Below are 19,715 nucleotides of genomic sequence, written 5' to 3'. Positions count from 1 at the left end.
TAACCATGCCGAGTTCATCTGCCTTCCTTATTAGGCCCCTTGCATTGTAGTAAATTCTGTTTAATTTATCAGTCCTACCTTGTTCACTGCTTGTTCCTATCTGCCCTGACTGTTTGACTTGCTCCTTTTCCCAGCTCTACCAGTCTCAGATTGATCTCTTCCCTCAATATTTCCCTGGATCCCACCATACTAGTTTAAATCCTCCTGAGCAACTCAAGCAAATCTCCCTGCTAGTATATTAGTCCCCTTCTAATTGAGGTGTAATCCATTGTTTTTGTACCCGTCACTTCTACCCCAGAAGAGATTCCAATGATCCAAAAATGTGAACCCTTCTCCTCAGCCACACATTCATCTGCTCTATCCTCCTATTCCTATCCTCACTTGCTCATAGCACTGGGAGTAATCCAGATATTGCTGCTGTCAAGGACCTCATATTTAAATTCCTGCCCAACTTTCTATATTGTCCCTTCAGAATCTTTTCCTTTTCCCTTCCTATGTCATTAGCTCCAATGTATACAATGACCTCTTGCTGGTCCCTCTCCCCTTTGAGAACATTCTTCACCCTCTCCGAGATAGCCTTGATCCTAGCACCAGGGAGGAACACACCATTCTGATTTTTCATTTATGAAAATAAATACAATGAAAGCAAGCACATCTGTAGCAACAAACTATTTACAACATTAATTGTTTCTTTATTCTGACAACTCAATCTCACAACCAAACACAGTGGAACGTTCATCTTTGATGGCCATTCATAAAAGCATAAGTGACTAGAATAATCCATGTAACAGTAAGCTTCAAAATTAACTCCAAGAGTATGAACAAGCAATATCACAGAGGTAAGGAATTAGAAATGCATTGCTGAGGTTATGTAAGATGTTAATTATTCAGAAATATTCCTTTTACAACAATCAATAATCAGACAGTATGGAATTAACTGAAATAAGGTGGAAATTGATCACAAAATTTTGATTGGTTCCAATTATTTCTAATTATTGCAGACCAAAACAATTTAGTTAAACAGAAATATCATCTTATTGTAATATGTACTACAATACATCACATGTGAAAGGCAGTGAGCAAACTGCATCTACAGGATGTTTTATACATGAACAAGCAATCTTTTATTTTACTTCAATTTGGGATTTCATGTTTAAAAGATTCTATGAAGAAAAAAGAACAAATAAATTACTGGTTCTTTAGGAATAAAGCAGCACCGGATTGAATCCATTGGTCCTGGTTGACTCCACAAGGGACATCAATGTTTATCACTACCTGATCTCGTTCAGCACTGGTATACACTGGCAACGAAATACATTCTTCAGGAGAGTATGGCCCATCAGCATTCTGCGAAAAAGGTTCAAGTTTAAAGTTAACCAAAGCCAAAAACAACTGAGAGAATAAAAGAGCAAAAACAGTATTCTGAAATCATCAGCAGGCAGGTTTTGAGTGTTGGAGCCAGATAAATCAACAGGAACTAATGATTTGACCAAAACAGGAAATACGAAGGCAAGCAAACAATGAACAATCTCGGACAGCTTGTTCTTTTATGTCATAACTTTCTGGTAAATTATCAAAGTATAAGACCTTGGTTATAGACAAACATCCCCATCTTTTAAGAAAAACATTTCTAAAATGTAAGCAATTATATTAATGGGAAATAAGTATGACAGGTTATTTAATAGAGGAGGGTGTGGAAGCCTTGAGAATTTCGTAATGTTCTTGTTTACTGTTCTGGAAAAGATATCAATATTGGACATTACTCTAAATCTGTCATTCAAAAAGCTCACATATTTTGAGTAGAGTAGAAAATCTTGCCAGAGGATGTATTTTCCCTGATTGGTTTCTAGGTGTGCAATGGTTCTATTGTTTCTTGCAGCCCAACATAATAGATTTTCTTATGCGGCCTCCAAAATTTCTCTAAATATTAACAGAATTTCTTTGTGGCCTTTTAAGGTGAGGAACCTCCACTAGCATCAAAATAAGCTATTGTAAAGGAGAACTGTGCTGTTGGGAAAGGGGGTGCCATTGCACCAAACCTATAAAATGCTGCGTAGGTCATTGGTGACAGGTACGTCAAGTGAGAACAAGCATGTTGACCAGCTTATAGTCTGGACTGTCACCTGGAATCCCAAAGTTTTAGGAACATTTTAAAAACATTTTGTCTACCTTACAAAGAGGTGGACAAAATGTTTTTAAATGTTTATCTGGGTGTTTTATACTATCGGAAGTTCATCATTCACACAGAGATCAGAGAAATCAGAGAGTAGGTGGAAATTCAAATCAGCAATCTCCATTCACAAACTGTTCCTTTTCCCAAACTTTACTTCCTTTTATGTCTGCCCATTAAAAAAAACTTTCCTACTATTTAAAAAATCTTAACTGATCTTTTGCCTCAACTCTCCTTTTCTGCCCACTCCTCTTATCCCTGAGGCGCCAAATCTTTTTAGCTCAACACCAAATGGCTTCAATGATGGAGCATCCATAACCTCTGGGTCATGACTTCCAAAAATTCACAAACTTTTGAGTGGCAACTTTTTTTTTATCAATTTCAGTCCTAAATAGTCAGTTCTTTATCTTGAGATTGAACTCTCTATTCTGGGTTTATAGCTAGGTGAAATAACCCCTCAGTGTCTAACTCTCTGGTTCCTTCAAAATCTTGTATGCTTCAGTGAGATTACTTCTTATTCTTCTAAACTCCAGGGAGTTTGAAGCCAATTAGTTCAGCCTAACAACAGAGGTACCAATCTAATGAACCATTCCTGTATTGCCTCCAAGTCAAGCACATTGTTCCTTATAAATGAAGACTTGTTCTGTATATGGTATTGCAGGTGTGATTTCTCTAAAGCCCTGTAGAATTCTAGCAAACATCTTGCAATTAAGGTTAACATGCCTCATCTTCTTGACTGTTGGCTGTAATACATGCTACCTTGCTGTGTTCCTTGAACAAGCACACCCAAGTTTACAATTTAACAAGTTGACAAGTTTACAGCTTGACATTTACAATATCACAATTAAAATGATTTAGTTCTCCTTCGTTTATTAGAAAGTGAATAACCTCACACTTCCCACACTATATTCCATTTACTTACCGAGTGCCCATTCACTTAACCACATTGCTTTGTAACCTCTTTGTGATTTCCTTATGGTATACATTTCCAGCTGGCCTTGTATTATCAACAAACGTAGATTCATTAGTCTCAATATAATACACTGCCTATTAGGTACATTTGAATCATTTGTTGTTGGTCTGCTGACTGAGCTGGTAGGTTTCTTGGCAGACATTTTATTCCCTTTCTAAGTGACATCATCAGTGCTGTGTTGCCTCCTGTGAAGCACTGCTGTCCTATTCTGCTTTGAATTGATGTGGTCCCATTTGAGCTGTTTTCCGTTGGTGCCGGTTCCGGTTTTTCCTGCAGCAGTTTGTATATCAGGTCCTGGTCAATGTGTTTGTTGATGGAGTCTGAGGATGAGTGCCATACTTCCAGGAATTCAATTGCTGTTCTTTGTTTAGCCCGTCCTAGTATTGTTGCATTGTCGCAGTCAAATTTAAGGTTCTTGTAGTCTGTGTTTATGGACAGGCAGACAGCTAGCGACCTGCATCCACGAACACCAACTAGCAACTATGTGACATTACCAACTCTCCCTGGTATCCATACACACAGACAACAAGAACCATGAGTTTGGCTGGGACAACACAATGATACCAGGACAGGCTAAACAAAGAACAGCAAGGGAATTCCTGGAAGCATGGTACTCATCCTCAGATTCCATCAACAAACACATTGACCAGTGCAATGGAAAAACTGGAACTGGCACCAACCAGACAGAAGGGACCGCGAAAATGTTGTGAACTACTCGGTATGCTCCAGACAAAATGCAATGCAAGTAACCTTGTAAAAACTAAACTTATTAAATCACATTTTAAACTTAAATTTAAACTTAAACTTTAAAATTTACGGGAGGCAATGGTGAGGTGAAATCGTCACTGCATGAGTAATTCAGAGACCCAAGTATCATTCAAGGGACCTGTGTTCAAATCCCAACCCAGCAGATGGAGGAGTTTGATAAAAAAAAAATCTGGATTTAAAAGTCTAGTGATGACCATGAAACTACTGACGATGGCAAAACCTATCATGTTCATTAATGTACTTTAGGAAGGGAAACTACTGAAAACTGTGACTCCAGAACCTCAGCAATGAGGGTACTTGACATTGACTCCAGATCCCACGAAGTCTTATGGTATTAAGTCAAACATGAGCAAAGAAACCTCCTATTGAAAACCATGCACCATCCTTCCTTGGCTCATCAATCAGTACTCCTCCATGTTGAACACCACCTGGAAGATGCACTGAGGGTGATGAAGAATATAATCTACTCTGAGTGAGGGATTTCAATGTCTACCACAAATGCCAGGTAATGACCATTTCCAACGAGAGAATCTAACCATCTCCACTTGACATTCAATGGTAGCGTCATCACTCAAACCCCCACTACTAATATCCTGGGGGTATCATTTACCAGAAACTGAACTAGATGAGGTGCATATGTATTATGGCTACCAGACAGATCAGAGGCTTGAAATCTTATGGCACATAACTCATCTCCTACTAGGCACATGTCACGAGAAGAACTATGGCAGCAGATACATGAGAGCACCACCACCTGCAAGTACCCCTCTAAGCCACTTGAGGCATTCAGGTTTGGAAACATATCACTATTCCTCCAGTGTCATTGGGTCAAAATCCTAGGACTCCCTTCCTAATTACATTGTGGGAAGCCTACAGTAAGCTGACTGCAGTGATGCAAGAAGGTGGCTCATCACGACTTTCTCAAGGGCAACTAGGGACAGGCAATATATGCTGGCCCAGCCAGCAATGCCCACTAATCTAAAACAGAACTAAAAATATTCAAAATGCGTAACAGGTTGATCAGTATATAAAAAAGAAATATAGATTACGCTAAACTTAGACCCCACATTAACATTAATCTTTATCAACTTAATTAATACAGGTTAAGAAACAATTTAGTACCTGAGGAATCCAGGCCATATAACAGGTGGGCACAGCTGACACGCTAGGAGAATCATGCTGGTTCTCTGAAAGTCGATTCCCATCAAAGCTGCATCCCTCTAGATAGAGACCTCCAATCTGCCACAGAGACATATCAAATATTTAGACATATATCAGGAACCACTGAGTGCCAAAATTCAATTAATTCTCCTGTAATAATGATGGAAAAGACTTTGGGAAATAAAATCCAATACTGCTGATAAATAACAGGAAGTGAAAAAAAGCAAATTACTGCGGATGCTGTAACCTTGTGTGTAAGAATAGGAAATCTGTTTTAAACAAATAACCTCTTCACGACAGCAAACTCTGCAAACATCCCTTCTCACCCAAAAATGGAAGGATAAAATGTTTTGGTACCAGTTGCCCACCTACCTGCAGATATAGTTCAGTTTACAAACCAGTAAGACTGAGCTCTCTGTCAGACAGAACAATATCTTACAATCTGATGTAACATATTAAAATAACAGGAATTACAGAACAATGAGGATTAGAGTGCATAGAATCCCTTGGAGAGTTATTTTTATGTTTTTCAACCAGGTACGTGAACACAAAGTTAAAACAACAAAGTTATACATCAAAAAGAAAATCCAATCTCTCTACTGAAGAGTAATTCTTTCCCAAATTGTACAGTGTAGAGATTTAACTCATGGCTGTTCCCTTTGTGCCTGAAAACCAATGACCAGGATTTGAAAAGACTGAAAGTGGAGGTCTTGGGGTTACCGGATAAGTTTCAGTGGGCCCATAACAGCAAGCCTGACTGAAACAGGTATAAGGCTGCTTTATTCTGCAAATCATGATCTTAAGCTCATCGACTCCCTCTTCTCTTCACGCCATTATCCACTCCTCTTCACACACACACCACAGCCAACAAATTGTGGGAGAAATTTAATGCTGGTGTCAGGGATCTCACTTGCTGGCTGTAGATTATGATTAGATTACATTACAGTGTGGAAACAGGCCCTTCTGCCCATCAAGTCCACACCGACCCGCCGAAGCGTAACCCACCCATACCCCTACATTTACCCCTTACCTAACACTACGGGCAATTTAGCATAGCCAATTCACCTGACCCTGCACATCTTTGGAATGTGGGAGGAAACCGGAGCACCCGGAGGAAACCCACGCAGACACGGGGAGAACGTGCAAACTCCACACAGTCAGTCGCCTGAGGCGGGAATTGAACCCGGGTCTCTGGTGCTGTGAGGCAGCAGTGCTAACCACTGTGCCACCGTGCCGCCCGCTGTAGAACTGGAGGGAGCTCCATGTTGCCTGAGTTGAGGAAGACCTACCAGAGTTAGGTGCCTACTTAGTCAGGGTTGGGGCTTCATCAGGATTTAAGACTCAGAGAACAGAAATCCTAGCCCCTGAGAGCTGCCAACCTAACAAAAGTTGGCAGCCATCCTTGGCACATTCGCACCACTGGCTGCAGTGGCTGCTACCAAAAAGGGATCTAGGATAGAGGAGGGTCCCAGGCTACAGGTGAGTGAGGGCAAGTATGGAGGTGTTGGTGAAGAGGTGGTGGCTAGTGGAGTGGGGGAGGGAAGTCAGAGGAAGAAGGTTAGAAGAAAGGATATGGGACTAGCACTCAGTGATCGCGCTGTGTGGCATAGATCACAACACCAACGGAACCCATTAACAAATTCACACAACCACTCCGAGGGATCCCACCTGTTGCATTCACTTCTGGTTTCTCTAGCCGATGCCAAGTGTGGACCTCGAAGGTCTGTGCATTGGCTGAAGAAGCTGAAGAAACATAAGGTCCCATTCCCACACCCTCCCCCATTTCCAAACACTTTGCCCGGGACATTACACTCCACCACATGTCAGTTCAACATCATCAATGACTGAATTTGTTCAGCCCTGATCAACAAACTACATCAAGGCTTTGTTTTGGTGTCCTCAGCTCACTACTTCCATTCAGTTTATATCTATTTTTACAATTTTGCTTGGGGGTCTCAATCTGGCATGGAGCAGAACACACAGCAATTTAATTATGATTTGCTGTCACTGAGATTGTGAAACAACCTCCTACTTCTTTGTCTTCTAAATTGTTGGAATAAATAATTTTCTTTTTGCTTAGAATCAGTGGACATTATAAACTTCCACAGGGCTGAACGAAAGAGTTTCTTTTCAGTTAATAAGAGAACATTCTTTAACTTCAGAATCAAAAGTGAACTTTACAGCATGGACAATGTCATCTGTGTCCATTCTTACACCAAGATCCTCACTGATGCTAAGATCCTTGTGTATAAGGCAATTATTTTTCAAACTCTTTGAAACTACATATCGACACCATCTCAAGGCCTTGGAGCCGTGTCATCAATGCTGCTTGAGACAGATTCTCCACATCAACTGCGAGGACATCAACGTCCATGAAGCAGCCAAAAGCACCAGCTCAAGGAAGGCACTTGATTGAGAGTAGGATGAAGGAAGTGTTTTAAAGGCTCCTTGAAGTCATGCAACATAGATATCAATGCATGGGACACTCTCATTCAGAAGGGGAAGTTCCTGTATCAGGGACTCAATTCTTTGAGATCACTCATCAGCAAGGTAAAGTATAGAAAAGGCATCGGAGAAAGGAATACTAACAATCTTAAGGTCAAGGAACAAATCCACTTCCAGAAACACCCGCCAAATGTGTGGCTGGAGATGCGGCTCCAAGCATGGACACATCAGTGACACAAGGACCCACAAGGATCTGTTTTGGGGCCACATTGTTTGCCATTTTTATAAATGATCTGGATGTGGGCGTAGAAGGAGGGGTTAGTAAATTTGTGGATGGCACTTAAGTAGGCAGAGTTGTGGATAGTGCCGAAGGATATTGTGGGTTACAGAGGGACATAAATAAGATGCAGAGCTGGGCTGAGAAGTGGCAAATAGAGTTTAATGCAAAAAAGGTAGTTCACTTTGGAACGGGGTCAGAGGAGATTTACTAGGATGTTGCCTGGTATGGAAGGAAGGTCTTACAAGGAAAGGCTGAGGGAACTGAGGCTGTTTTCGTTGGAGAGAAGGTTGAGAGGTGACTAAATCGAGACATATAAGATAATCAGAGGGTTAGATGGGGTGGACAGTGAAAACCTTTTTCCTCGGATGGTGAAGGCTAACACGAGGGGACATAGCTTTAAATTGAGGGGTGATAAATTTAGGACAGATATCAGGAGTGGTTTCTTTACTCAGAGTAGTAAGGGTGTAGAACAGCCTGCCTGCAACAGTAGTAGACTTGTGACGTTAAGGGCATTTAAGTGGGCATTGTACATACGTATGGATAATTATGGAATGGTGTAGGTTAGATGGGCATCAGATTAATTTCACAGGTTGACGCAGCATCGAGGGCCGAAGTGCCTGTACTGCGCTGTAACGTTGTATGTTCTAAGTGTAGCACGAAAATCATTTCCTATAACCAAGAAGCAATTGCTTTAAAATAATGCTACACTACTCTGTTTGCATCACCCTGTAATTATGCTGGAACAATGCAATTTGTTACACGAAGTGCATTCTCAAAATTTCTCCTACTAACAATGAGAACAATAGAGGAATCTTGCAGGAATGCCAACGTAAACCTTTCCATAAAAATAGTGCGTGTTATATACTCTGCGTGATTATGCTGTCGCAGCTTAAACGACTAAATAACACTGTTCATCACCAAAGGTTATAAAGTGCCTCATTTGACACTTTCACTGGGTCAGGTTTCCCACAATGTCAACAAACACTGTCAGTGGGCTAATTTTCATTTTCTCCTGTAACTTTTTGATTTCCTACAGTGTGGAAACAGGCCCTTCGGCCCAATAAGTCCACACCGACCCTCCGAAGAGTAACCCACCCAGACCCATTTCCCTCTGACTAATGCACCGAACACTTGGGCAATTTAGCATGCCCAATTCACCTGACCTGTTTATCTTTGGACTGCGGGAGGAAACCGGAGCACCCAGAAGAAACCCACGCAGACACAAAGAGAACTTGCAAACTCCACACAGACAGTTGCCCGAGGCTGGAATCGAACCTGGGTCCCTTGTGCTGTGAGGCAGCAGTGCTAACCACTTAGCCACATTTTTGCATGACTTGCATCTTTGAGGTTATGTGCTTGAAAAGCATATTATGAGAAGACATCACTCATTCCTATCTTCACTACAAACATGCATTTCAATGGAAACTTTTTAAAAGTATAAGTCCTGTTGAAGCAAAAGCTTAATTAGCTACTTGGACTAAAGAGTCTCTATTTGATGCTGCAATTGGCAAAATTTTTAATGAATATATGAAAATTGCTTAGATTGTTTTGCCATATGGAATTAAACTTTTTCTTACTACCACAAGGATTCTGGGTAATCCAAGATGGAGGATGGGAAAAATTTTTGGCTGTAACAGCTGCGCCTTTTTTGATGTGTTTTAGGTGCTGGAGGTGATTTCCTTAAATTCCAGGAGCAGCAATTACTGTTTTATATGCTGTTGCCATTGTTTTGGAACTTTGGAAAAAAATGTCAAAACAACAGCAGTTTTAAAGGGAGAAGAAGAGACAAAGGAAGCACATGGTGAGGTCAGTGCAGGAGAGAGAGAGAGTAAGAAACTGACACCACAGTGTACCTGCACAGGTACTGCCTTTGCTGTTTGAATTCATGTATCGCTGGGCGTCGGAGTGCATCTGGGAAAATTAACAAACTGATCTTGGAGGAACTGTTGGGTGAAGTTCACAGCACAGAAGCAGATAAGTGAATTGCTGTTTTACGTGTGGCCTACAGAGAATCTGCAGTAGTGAGTAGAGTGGGTTCTTTCTTGATTATATGTTTTTTGAGATATGTCTCTTGATTAAACTTAAAGTATAAGCCATAACTATTAATTTAACCCAGGGCAGTGTTTTGTAGAGGAATAAGACGGTGTTATTTTCTTGGTCTGTAGATTGTGAAGGAGTAAAAATGGCCTTTAGTAGAGTGATACATGCTTCGTGTCAGAAGTGGGAGTTTAAAGAGAGTTTAAGGGTTACTGCGGATTATATCTGCAATAAATGCTGTTGGTTGCAAATCTTATCAAATCGAATGGATCAGTTAGAGACAGTTAGAAGCAATGAGAAATTTGCAACAGCAACAGTATGTGATGGATGGCAGTTATAGGAAGGGAGGAAAGTCTCAGATACAGTCACATAGATGGGTTAACACCAGGAAAGGTAAGAGAGATAGGCAGCTAGTGCAGGAATCTTCTGTGCCTATACCCATTTCAGGAAAAAGTGAGGTCTGCAGATGCTGGAGATCAAAGTTGAAACTTTACTGCTGGAACAGCACAGCAGGTCAGGCAGCATCCAGGGAATAGGAGATTCGACGTTTCGGGCACAGGCCCTTCTTCAGGAATGAGCAGAGAGTGTTCAGCAGGAGAAGATAAAAGGTAGGGAGGAGGGACTTGGAGGAGGGGCGTTGGAAATGTGATAGGTGGAAAGAGGTCAAGGTGAGGGTGATAGGTCGGAGTAGGATGGAGGCGGAGAGGTCAAGAAGAAGACTGCAGGTCAGGAAGGCGGTGCCGGGCTGGAGGGATTCGGCTGAGACAAGGTGGGGGGAGGGGGGATGAAGAAACTGGTGAAGTCCAAGTTCATCCCCTGTGGTTGGAGGGTTCCCAGTCGGAAGATAAGATGCTCCTCCTCCGACCGTCGCGTTGTTGTGGTTTGGCGGTGGATGAGTCCAATGACCTGCATATCCTCGGTGGAGTGGGAGGGGGAGTTGAAATGCTGTGCTACAGGGTGGTTGGGTTGGTTCGTCCGGGTGGCCCAGAGGTGCTCTCTGAATCGCTCCGCAAGTAGGCGGCCTGTCTCCCCAATATAGAGGAGGCCACACCGGCTGCAGCGGATGCAGTAGATGATGTGGGTGGAGGTGCAGGTGAATCTGTGGCGGATATGGAAGTTTCCTTTGGGGCCTTGGAGAGAAGTGAGGGGGGAGGTGTGGGCGCAAGTGTTGCACCTCCTGCGGTTGCAAGGGAAGGTGCCGGGAGTGGAGGTTGGGTCGGTGGGGGGTATGGATCTGACAAGGGAGTCGCGGAGGGAGTGGTCTCTACGGAAAGCTGATAGGGGAGGGGAGGGAAATATATCCTTGGGTCTGGGGTCTGTTTGGAGGTGGCGGAAGTGACGGCGGATGATGCGCTGTACATGGAGATTGGTGGGGTGGTAGGTGAGGACCAGTGGGGTTCTGTCCTGGTGGCGGTTGGAGGGGCGGGGCTCAAGGGCGGAGGAGCGGGAAGTGGAGGAGATGCGGTGGAGAGCACCGTCGACCACGTCGGGGGGGTAATTGCGGTCCTTGAAGAAGGAGGCCATCTGTGTTGTACGTATTTTGAACTGGTCCTCCTGGGAGCAGATGCGGCGGAGACGAAGGAATTGGGAGAATGGGATGGCGTTTTTACAGGGGGCAGGGTGGGAGGAGGTGTAGTCCAGGTAGCTGTGGGAGTCGGTTGGTTTGTAGTAGATGTCCGTGTTGATTCGGTCGCCTGAGATAGAAACAGAAAGGTCTAGGAAGGGGAGGGAGGTGTCCGAGACTGTCCAGGTGAATTTGAGGTCGGGGTGGAAGGTGTTAGTGTAGTGGATGAACTGTTCAACCTCCTCGTGGGAGCACGAGGTAGCGCCGATACAGTCATCAATGTAGCGAAGGAAAAGATGGGGGGTGGGGCCAGTGTAGTTGCGGAAGATGGATTGTTCCACATACCCTACGAAGAGGCAGGCATAGCTGGGGCCCATGCGGGTGCCCATGGCTACTCCTTTTGTTTGGAGAAAGTGGGAGGATTGGAAAGAAAAGTTGTTCAGGGTGAGGACCAGTTCGGTCAGTCGAAGGAGGGTGTCGGTGGAAGGGTACTGGGTGGTACGGCGGGAAAGGAAGAAGCGGAGTGCTTTGAGTCCTTCGTGATGGGGGATGGAGGTGTACAGGGACTGGATGTCCATGGTGAAGATGAGGCGTTGGGGACCGGGGAAGCGGAAATCCTGGAGGAGGTGGAGGGCGTGTGTGGTGTCACGAACGTAGGTGGGGAGTTCTTGGACTAATGGGGACAGGACCGTGTCGAGGTATGCCGAGATGAGTTCGGTTGGGCAGGAGCAGGCTGAGACGATGGGTCGTCCGGGGCAGTCAGGTTTGTGGATTTTGGGCAGGAGGTAGAAACGGGCGGTGCGGGGTTGTGGGACTATGAGGTTGGAGGCGGTGGATGGGAGGTCCCCTGAGGTGATGAGGTTATGGATGGTCTGGGAGATGATGGTTTGGTGGTGGGGGGGTGGGGTCATGGTCAAGGGGATGGTAGGAGGAGGTATCTGCGAGCTGGCGTTTGGCCTCAGCGGTGTAGAGGTCAGTGCGCCAAACTACTACTGCGCCTCCCTTGTCAGCTGGTTTGATGGTGAGGTTGGGGTTGGAACGGAGGGAGTGGAGGGCTGCGCGTTCCGAGGGTGAGAGGTTGGAGTGGGTGGGAGGGGTGTGGGAGTTCAGGTAGCGGTTAATATCGCGGCGGCAGTTTGCTATGAAGAGGTCGAGGGCAGGTAGGAGGCCAGCACGGGGTGTCCAGATGGACGGGGTGTGTTGGAGGTGGGAGAAGGGGTCGTCAGAGGGTGGGCGAGAGTCTTGATTGAAGAAGAAGGCACGGAGGCGAAGGCGGCGGAAGAATTGTTCGATGTCACTCCGTGTGTTGAATTCATTGACCCGAGAACGTGTGGGAACGAAGGTGAGACCTCTGCTGAGGACTGATCTTTCATCCTCAGAGAGGGGCAAGTCTGGAGGGATGGTGAACACACGGCAGGGCTGGGAGCTAGGACCTGGTGTGGGGCTGGAGCTGGATGTGGGGGCGGGGTTAGGCCTGGGGGCGGGGACAGAGGTCGGTGTGGGGGCGGAGTTGGACATGGTGATGGAGACCGGCGGGGGGGCGGGGTTAGGCGCGGTGACGGAACTCGGCCGGGGGGCGGAGTTAGGCGTGGTGGCGGAACGCGGCGGGGGGGCGGAGTTAGGCGCGGTGACGGAACGCAGCGGGGGGGCGGGGTTAGACGTGGTGACGGAACGCGGCGGGGGGGCGGGCTTAGGCGTGGTGACGGAACGCGGCGGGGGGGCGGAGACACATGCGGCGATGTGGTCCAAATGTAGGTTGCTGACGTCACTGGGGGCGGAAGTAGCTGCGGCGACCACGGAGACAGAGTTCTTCCCCATAGCTGCGGAGGTCGCCAATCTGTTGGCGATTGTCTTCATGACGATCGCAGAGCAGGTTGTCTGTGCGGCGATCCCGGAGGCGGTTGTTTGGGCCGCGATCATGAAGGTTGCGAGGTCGGTAGGGGGTAATGGATTCTCAGGGGAACATAGCACGAACAGCCAAGTTTCTGGTATTGATACTGGCATTAATGCAACGAGGGGTACGTCGGGTTCCAAGAGATCAATTGTGTTAGGGGAGTCTCTAGTCTGAGGTACAAACAGACGTTTCTGTGGCCAGCAGTGAAAAATCAGAATGGTGTGTTGCTTCCCTGGTGCCAGGATGAAGGATGTCTCAGAGAGGGTGCAGAATGTTCTCATGCGGGAGAGGGGCTAGCAAGAGGTCATTGCCCACATTGGAACCAACGACATAGGAAGGGAAAAGGTTGAGATTCTGAAGGGAGATTACAGAGAGTTAGGCAGGAATTTAAAAAGGAGGTCCTTGAGAGTAGTAATATTTGGATTGCTCCCAGTGCTACGAGCTAGTGAGGGCAGGAATAAGAGTATAGAGCAGATGAATGCATGGCTGAGGAGCTGGTGTATGGGAGAAAGATTCACATTTTAGGATCATTGGAATCTCTTTTGGGGTAGAAGTGACCTCTACAAGAAGGACAGATTGCACCTAAATTGGAAGGGGACTAATATACTAGCAGGGAAATTTGCTAGAGCTGCTCAGAAGGATTTAAACAGTAAGGGGGGGGGGGGGGGTTCTAGGACCCAGGGAGATAGTGAGGAAAGAGATCAATCTGAGACTGGTACAGTTGAGAACAGAAGAGAGCCAAACAGTCAGGGCAGGCAGGGATAAGGTAGGACTAATAAATTAAACTGCATTTATTTCAATGCAAGGGACCTAACAGGGAAGGCAGATGAACTCAGGGCATGGTTAGGAACGTGGGACTGAGATATCATAGCAATTATAGTAACATAGCTCAGGGATGGGCAGGTCTGGCAGCTTAATGTTCCAGGACACAAATAGGACTTAAACACTTTATGGTAAGGTCCTAGGGAGTGTTGCTGAACAAAGAGACCTTGGAGTGTAGGGTCACAGCTCCTTGAAAATGGAGTTGCAGTTAGATAGGATAGTGAAGAAGGCATTTGGTATGCTTTCCTTTATTGGTCAGAGTATTGAGTACAGGAGTTGGGAGGTCATGTTGCAGCTTTTCAGGACATTGGTTAGACCACAGTTGGAATATTGCGTGCAGTTCTGGTCTCCTTCCTATCGGAAAGATGTTGTGAAACTTGAAAGGGTTCAGAAAAGACTTACAAGAATGTTGCCAGGGTTGGAGAATTTGAACCACAGGGAGAGGTTGAATAGGCTGGGGCTGTTTTCCCTGGAGCATCAGAGGCTGAGGGGTGACCTTATAGAGGTTTACAAAATCATGAGGGACATGATAGGATAAACAGACAAAGTATTTTCCCTGGAGTCAGTGAGTCCAGAACTAGAGGGCGTAGGTTTAGGGTGAGAAGGGAAAGATATAAAAGAGACCTCAGGGGCAACATTTTCACACAGAGGGTGGTATATGTATGGACAGAGCTGCCAGAGGAAGTGGTGGAGGCTGGTACTCTTGCAACGTTTAAAAGGCATTTGGGTGAGTATATGAATAGGAAGGGTTTGGAGGGATATGGGCCGGGTGCTGGCAGGTGGGACTAGATTGGGTTGGGATGTCTGGTCGGTGTGGACGGGTTGGACCGAAGGGTCTGTTTCCATGCTGTACATCTCTATGACTCTATGATTCTATAAATGGAATGTGAATAGATTGGTCCATCTGAAGATAGGTGTAATTGATTTGAATACCCTCCACTCATTAAGGTGAGAATTTCTATCGCTCGATTTCAGAATAGAAATGGGTGCTGGATTTGGAGCAATCATGCTACCATTGAAAAGAAACATACGCAGTACAAAATAAGATTAAGCTACTGTTACGTGGAGATGGCGTTAAACCACCCTTTTGGATTTGAGTTGGAAATATTCAATACGGTATCATATTAGCAGTACAGTGGCTCATGGTTAGCATTGCTGCCTCACAGTGCCAGGTACCTGGGTTCGATTCCAGCCGCGGGTGAATGTCTGTGTGAAGTTTGCACATTCTCCCTGTGTCTGCGTGGGTTTTCTCCAGGTGCTCTAGTTTCCTCCCACAGTCCAAAGATCTGCAGGTTAGGTGAATTCACATTGCTAAATTGCCTATAGTGTAGGATGTATAGGGAGGTGTAGGCTAGATGTATCAGTCAGGGGAAATGTACAGTACGAGGGTAGGGGAATGGGTCTGGGTGGGATACTCTTCAGAGGGTCAGTGTGGACTTGTTGGGCCAAATGGCCTGTTTCCACACTGTAGGGACTGTATGAATTTGATGAAAATTGCCTTAATAGAGATCAATGTTCTGAAGAATATTTTGGTCATCTCAAAAATAATGATGTCTTGAAACACAATTTATATCACCAATATCTTGAATTCGAGATGAGTAAGTGATCACTCTTCCACTAAAACTTTATGATGGCAATTGATAATTATCAGATAATTGATAATGCATTTTGTTAAAGCAGATTTCCTACCCTGACTTGGAGTTTCACATCCTGCATCCGTCCTTTCCAAGTGGCAACAAATTTCAGGTTGTCTATTGAGCAACTCATAACTCTGCAATATAAATAAATAAATTAAATAAACTTAGAAGTCCATTACAATAAGGTCTCGCTTGTGGTTGTGTTCTTGAAAATTGTGACATTAAGTGAAACTACTTGAAGTGATTCAAAGGTTCCAATGCGAATCGATGTTAAAACTAGATTTAAGTTCCTTTAGACATTTATTGCCCAGAAATGCAATGTAACGATTGAAATGATGTACTGCATGTGTACAGTGCTGCGTATTCCTTGCTGAAATATCTTGTAAAACAAAACAAATCACCAAGTGTAAAAAAGACAATGTTCAGTTTGGTACTTCAGCAACTTTCTCAGCAGAAAACTACTTTAAAAGATTGTTAACCTGAAATGGAGTACACTTCTAAATGGGAGAAAGTGAGGACTGCAGATGTTGGAGTACTAGAGTTGAAAAATGTGGTGCTGGAAAAACACAGCAGGCCAGGCAGCATCCGAGGAGCAGGAGAATTGACGTTTCGAGCATAAGCCCTTCTTCAGGAATTACATTTCGAAATGCCTACAATCATTGAATAACTAAAAATACAACATAACAGTAAATACTGTAATTTGATGTTAAAATTATTTTCACCTGATGAAGTTTCAAACCACCAGGCTCCAAATAATGGCAAAAATTGTGTCGTATCAGTAGCAACTGAAATCCAGAATCTGCATTGAGCAATGTCTAGATGGAGTCCAGGACTTCAGTGCAAATTCAGGACAGGAGTTAAGAGAGGAGCAGCAAAAGTCAGCATAGTGATGCTCCAGATACCAAAGACTTCATAAGGTAAGATCATGGAAATGGGTGTTGGGAACAGGAAGGTAGAAGAGGAAAAGAGGTCAAAGGAGGAAAGGGCGGAAGTCTATATGCATGAAGGGAACCATTGCCCAGAACGGAATCTATGGACACCGGAGACTTTGAAAGTCAGAATGGAGGATGGGAATTGGAAAGGGGGAATAAGGGGACTTTAGGACTGAGTGTAAGAACAGAAGCACAGGGGAAAAGAACTTGACAAAATGCAGGCCACAGAACTGGAGCCTGTGGCAAGCAACATTAAAGTGAAACTCATAGCATTAAACAGATATATTGGTACTACTTTATTTATGGCATCAAAGTGGATCATATTAATTGAGTCAACTTGAAACAGTGCAAACTGGAGCTTTCTGACCCTGTGGAATCCCAGATGCAGTAGACTTTGTAGGATTTGCCAAGGAAATTGAAGGGTTCAAATGTGCCTTGAACCATCCGAATCAACTATTTAACATCCAAGAACTCAGATAGTTCCTCTTCCATCAAGTTCATACTTAACTTTGAAGAGTCAGGCAATTCGTAGAATCATAGAATCCCTACAGTATGGCAAGAGACCATTCGGCCCAGTAAGTCTGCACCAACCATCTAAAGACCAGCAACACTCAGCCTATCCCATAATCCTGCATTTACCTTGTCTAATTCACCTAGCCTGCATATCCCTGGACACTATGGGATAATTTAGAGTGGCCAATCCATCTAACTGCACATTCTTGATCTTCAGAATTCAGAACTTGTTCAAACTCCTGGGTAACTATTAAGTTGAACCCCAGCTTACTACACACAACTCCAACTTAACCTTCGCTGATCCTTACATCTTCCAGCTTTCACATTTCTGAAGGAGCTAGGATCAGAATTCCCAACTAGAAGTATGGAGCTCAGTACTAATGTAAAAAACACGAGCAGTATGGCAATCCCACCGTCTTTGCTGCTCCTCAGACTATCTGGGATGACAGTCTTAAAATTTTTGTTTTAGAAACCATCTTAGATTTTTGGAGTTCTTGAAAAGATTTGTAGATTGAGTTGTGGATAAAGTCGTGGATTTGTTCGCCGAGCTGGTGTGTTTTTCTGCAAATGTTTTGTTACCTTGCTAGGTGACATCATCAGTGTTTCTTTACTACATAGGACAAACAGGAAGAAAACTGACCATATAAGTGCATGAACATCAGCCCGCCACTGCCAGACATGACCAGTAATCTCTCATTTCCAACCAAACAGACAATGAAGGACAGAAATTCAACTGGGATGATGTAACCATCCCTAGCACAGTCGAAATAGAGATGCGTCACGGAATTCCTTGAAGCCTGGCTCTCCAACCGGAACTCAATCAATAGACACATTGAACTGGACTCTGTATACAAGCCATTCAGAACCGGAAGGACCAACAAACTTAGATATATGCCTCACAGCGCCAGGGACCTGGACTCGATTCCAACTCTGGGCAACTGTCTGTATGGAGTTTGCACATTCTCCCTGTATCTGCTAGGGTTTCCTCCGGGTGCTCCGGTTTCCTCCCACAGTCCAAAGATGGGCAGGTCAGGTGAATTGACCATACTAAATTGCCCATGCTAAATTGCACATAGTGTTAGGTGCATTAGTCAGTGGCAAATGGGTCTGGGTGCGTTATGCTTCGGAGGATTGGTGTGGACTTGTTGGGCCAAGGGTCCTGTTTCTACACCGTAGGGAATCTAATCTATTAATACCAAGCAGGACAGAGCGCCAACACCTTATCAAAGTCGCACTGATGATATCACCTAGCAAGGTAACAAAGCATTTGTCGAAAAACCCACCAGTTCAGTGAACGAATCCGCGACTTTACCCTCCTAGATTTTGCTGAGTTATGCATGTCAACAACTAAATATCTTTGATCCTCCACAGTTCCTAGTCTATACAATGAAGAAAATAAACAACACTAGTATTTCAAGGCTTACCTTGCAGTTTCCTGACGCAAAGCATTAAGAAACGTATCAGGATGAAAGAGTTCCGATAAGTCGAGGGTATCTGAGAGAAGAGTCTGATTTGCAGCTTTTTCAACCCAGACCTGTAACAAGAAGCAAACAAGAAATGTAACAAGTGCTCATTTTGACTTTTCCATTCATTAGATTGGTGTGTTCAATGTTAGTTTAACTAATTGTGCTTCAAATTCTTTCAAAATTTAGTTTTATTCAAATATTATTCTTTAATATGCTTTGAATTGTAGTTATTTTAGATACAAAACATTTACGGATTTTTATGGAGGATACATGTGAATTCTGCTTTAAAAGTGAGATGAACTACAAACCACTTTATGAAATGGTGCAGTTAAACTGATCTGCAGCTTCCAAAATGTTGCTCTGCATTGGTTTGTTCAAAGTAACAGCAAGCCTTCCCTATATTAATCAAAGTGAGTACCCCTCTCTAAAACCATGTCTTGGAAAACATGATTTCTTTTTCTGAAAAGCATTAATGCACACGGCAGAAAAAATAATCAGTGAAATGTAGACATGCTAAGAAAGTTGAAGAGATTTAAAAGTTAAGAAATATCTTATTTTACAAATGATTAAAATGGTGAGTATTGTTTAGTCTATTTTAGCAAATGTTTACATGTCACATATACACTGGAGTAAAAATGCTCTGGTTAATTGCACCAGAACACATTAACTGTGGGTAGCATTCAGGAGGTGTCACGGTGACAAAATGTTTATTCTATCGAAAGCCTGACTATGACTTCCAAACCAGAGGTTTTTATGAGTGTCTGCAAATCTTGTCTAATGCTGAGATTTTCATTTAATTAAGCTTTCCTAAACATTGTGTTATAATTTGTTTGGGTCTTAGATAAAAAGATCTCAAAATTTTGAGTGTAAGATGGCATTGGTGCTGTGCAAGCACACCACTGGTCCCATTTATAGAAGAGTGGATATAGAAAGCAAGCACTGGAAATATGCAAAATAGAGAAATTATGATATCGATCAGCCAGTCAGCAATACTGATTTGGCTATAGCAGCGCCATTTTCAATCCCACCTTCATTTAATGCCATAAAGCTGTC

General features: G+C 44.0%; 1 protein-coding gene across 3 annotated transcripts in view; it reads right to left on the bottom strand.

Annotated features, from left to right (window-relative positions):
- Window positions 1–666: 666 nt before the first annotated feature.
- Window positions 667–19,715, bottom strand: part of dync2h1 (dynein cytoplasmic 2 heavy chain 1) — a 565,214-nt gene continuing 546,165 nt past the window's right edge. For all 3 annotated transcript variants that reach the window (XM_043691805.2, XM_043691808.2, XM_043691806.2), the window contains 4 exons: window positions 18,621–18,730; window positions 15,804–15,885; window positions 5,034–5,150; window positions 667–1,347 (listed from right to left, as the gene is read on the bottom strand). In XM_043691805.2, coding sequence (XP_043547740.2) covers window positions 1,189–1,347; window positions 5,034–5,150; window positions 15,804–15,885; window positions 18,621–18,730 — 468 coding nt within the window. In that variant the 3' untranslated portion in view covers window positions 667–1,188. The remainder of the gene's footprint in view (window positions 1,348–5,033; window positions 5,151–15,803; window positions 15,886–18,620; window positions 18,731–19,715) is intronic.

The sequence above is a fragment of the Chiloscyllium plagiosum genome, unplaced genomic scaffold (assembly GCF_037043375.1).
Source record: "Chiloscyllium plagiosum isolate Xiang-an unplaced genomic scaffold, Cpla_swu_hap1 HiC_scaffold_6, whole genome shotgun sequence".
In the NCBI taxonomy this organism is placed as follows: domain Eukaryota; kingdom Metazoa; phylum Chordata; class Chondrichthyes; order Orectolobiformes; family Hemiscylliidae; genus Chiloscyllium; species Chiloscyllium plagiosum.
Note: the sequence above shows the minus strand (reverse complement) of the source record. Positions and strands in the feature narration are given on the sequence as shown.